This window comes from Uranotaenia lowii, chromosome 2, assembly GCF_029784155.1.
Source record: "Uranotaenia lowii strain MFRU-FL chromosome 2, ASM2978415v1, whole genome shotgun sequence".
In the NCBI taxonomy this organism is placed as follows: domain Eukaryota; kingdom Metazoa; phylum Arthropoda; class Insecta; order Diptera; family Culicidae; genus Uranotaenia; species Uranotaenia lowii.
Window position 1 is genome coordinate 378,241,378 of NC_073692.1, and position 3,333 is coordinate 378,244,710.

The 3,333-nt window shown below is 38.9% G+C and overlaps 1 protein-coding gene across 1 annotated transcript; it reads right to left on the minus strand.

Annotated features, from left to right (window-relative positions):
• Positions 1–1,218: 1,218 nt before the first annotated feature.
• LOC129748076 (zinc carboxypeptidase-like) lies at positions 1,219–2,837 on the minus strand. The gene is made up of 4 exons (XM_055742548.1): positions 2,031–2,837; positions 1,762–1,964; positions 1,620–1,704; positions 1,219–1,557 (listed from the first exon to the last, which is right to left on the minus strand). Exons 1-4 carry the CDS (start codon positions 2,800–2,802, stop codon positions 1,358–1,360), a joined length of 1,260 nt encoding a protein of 419 aa, XP_055598523.1. The 5' UTR covers positions 2,803–2,837; the 3' UTR covers positions 1,219–1,357.
• Positions 2,838–3,333: the final 496 nt, after the last annotated feature.

Genomic DNA, 3,333 nt, shown 5'->3' on the forward strand with positions numbered 1-3,333 from the left:
CCGAAATGTGTATTGCTTATTATCCCATCTCAGTTTTGAATTCTATCTCCTAAGTATAAAAAGCTTTGATGTAAAAAACACAAACAAACACAACCTGGCTTTATGAAAAAAGGTGAACTGTTAGCACCTGTATGTGTTACGTAAGCTCAATCAGCAATAGACAAGAAAAAGGTTCACGAATCGCTGCACTTTCACGAAAATCAATAACCTATGATCTGGTATATTCAAAACCCCATCAGAAGTCCCCCAAGGAAGCCACCTCGGACCGCTACTATTTATTCACTCAGAGGAAATCTTATTATAAATTTCATAAGATACATCTTATGAACCACTTTTTTGCGTCCAAACTAATTTTTCATAAGAGACTTATGAAATTCTTTCAATTTTCATACGATGTTCTTATAAAAAATAGAAGAAACGGCATTGTGAAAAAATGATGAACACATTCATTCATAGCATCAGTTTTTTTTTCATCATCTAACAGTCGAAGCAATCGCCAGTTCATAGTTTTCCTTCAATGTTAAATGTTATTGTTATCTCCGGAATGGTAAGTTCGATTTGATGTTTTTGGTGTGAACGTTGAATATATTAGTAAACCAAAATACATTATTTGTTTACTTTTCAGCAAGCTGATCGGCAAAAAACGAAATGTCGAAGATTAAGATGCGGCAAAAAAAAACTTTGATGGAGCCGTCTGTTGATGCGCTGCTGATGGTGACCATGCAGGATTTAATTTTAAACAAATTTGGCAAACAATAAAGTGAATGTTTTCAGCATGACATATCGAGAATTTTTCTTATTAGAAAGTGATTTATTGTTTCCATAAGAATCTCTTATGAAAAGCAACAACCTCTCATTGAAGTAGGCGTTCATCTTCAGAATTCATTCGCGTCATAAGACAATCTTATGAATTTCATTAATTTTTCTTATGGCGCCACTTCATAAGAGAATCTTATGGCATACATAATAGTATTTTTCTGAGTGTTATATTTGTGAATGATCTTTGTGAAACACTTCATTCTGACAAGCTCCTGTATGCTGACGATCTGAAGCTTTTTAGGAGGATTCAGAGTAGCAAAGCCTGTGTGGCACTGCAAGCTGATATCGCTAGGCTTACAAACGCCTAAATTTGTCATTTTATCTTATGATGATGATTTGATTTTTTAACATGCCTATCTTGAATTGGGTGCGTCATCTATCGTTCAATTGCTATAAATGTTCATCTAATTGACTGAATAATTTATTATACTTTATCTCCTCAATTTCATGAATCAAATCAAATGACCTCTTGATCTAGTAGGTACCTATATCTTATCGACAAAATCATTCCTTCACCTCCTTCCGCAAAACAAGCTTATCATCGTCGATGCAAACCTCGCGCCTCACCCTCGTCCAGAATGACAATGATCGAGTCCAGCGTTTCCAGTGCCGTCGGAATGATCTGATCAGCGGGAAGCACAAATCCATGGGTACCGTCATCTCGCAGCTCGTACGCAAATACAATCGGCGTTTGGTGGGTTCCATTGACCCAATCTACACTGCCGCCGGAGGCCGGATCTGTAATATTTTTGAATTCTTGTTATGAACTACACTTTTAAGGGTGTTTGAGGGAAACTTACAAATAATCTCTGCGATATTTCCAACTTTGTATTCGGTTCCGAAGCGCTCCCTCAACTTCTCGATAGCCTTCGTTCCAACTTCCATCTATTGAATGAAAAAAGTTTAGGGTGATTGTGCTTCATTGAGGTATTGAATACGTACCATTTCATTGTAGTTGTCCAAAGGTTCCGTAGTGTGACCGTAGGGAATCATCAAGAGTTGCGAATAAGCATGAAACGCTAGATAGGTGCTAATCGAAGATTGAATCGAGGTGAAGTAATCCGAGAGACTTTTGGTTTCCACCTCGGAAAACGGGTGCGGCCCAGCGAAGGTATCTGTGCAGGGATTCGATGATGCACCGGCCTCTATAAAAGAAATTCTTGTTTAAGAAAATGTTACTTATATTTTAGAACTCAAATTTAGAAGCTCACCCATGAAGTGAGCATCCCAGTTCCGGTTAGGATCTGCGCCTAGGCACACCACTGTATGAGGTTTTCGAGTTTTGCGCCACATGCGGTTAGTCGAGTGAGTGTAGGCGTAACCGTCTGGATTTGTCACCGGGAAGAAATACCAATCGTAGTTTTCAGCAATGCGACGAATGTCTGCGTCGCTTGAAGTGAGTAGCTGGTTCAAGACGAAGGTAAGTGTAGCAGCACTGATCCACTCACGCGAATGAATGGTGCCTTCCATGAACACACCCGGATTTCCACTTTTGTACGAAACCTTAACACCTCGAATGGGACGATTTTCATAAGAATAACCAGCCTCAATCGGAGTCAAAACGTCCGGGTAATCCACCAGCAACTGATCCATCCAGGCGAAGATCTCTTCCAAAGTATTGTAAGCAGTCCAATCAACTGCTGCTTTACGATTTTTCGGTTGTTCCCGGTCGAACAAACTTTGTAGATTTGAAACACTCAAGCTAGCCCTTAACCCATGATTTTCAACAATTTCACTGAACTCGCCAAACTTATGGGGAGGAACAACCAAGTCAACATCACTATCGACCTTAACCGGATCGCTCCAAAAACTGTAACCTCCTCCCAGCTGTTCGATGGCCTTTAACACCGCCAATTGTTGTTGATTTTCAATATGGATTCGATACACTCGGTAGTTGTCGAACCGCGCTTTTTCACCAGATATCACTGGTAATCCAAAACATGTTACAAGAAAAATAAGACTTAACCCTCGTTTTAAATCCATCTTTTAGGGTTAGCAAACTATGTATCACCTACGACAGAGTGACGTTTTATTTGTAAGATTACTTTCCTTTTATACGCTGTAAAGTACCCCGAAGGGGCAATCCATAAATAAAGATGGTTTATTTTTGTCATTTAGATATAACGACCCAATCTAATCCCAATCGACAAGATCTAATCACACGTTTTTTCGAAACATTTTTCAACATTTTTCCTGACTAATTGTTACGGATTGTATGGAAAAATTATCGATACCGCTTGATGACTGCGCTTTATCTAATCGCTGCGCGTATTCTGGTGATTGAAATGAAATAGGAAATCGATTTGAAAACATCCGGGCCAAAACTTTTGTTGCCAGGTAGAAATTTCGAACCTTTGTTATGAATCCGATTTGCAGCTTTGCTCCCGAATATGATGAACTTATAATCGAAGAAATACTTATGGTGCTGCCTAACTCCAGGTGCAAAAGATTTTTTTTAAATTTTAATTGCTAGACTTTCTGTGAAAGCTGAAAGCCAGATTCTTCAAGAATCAT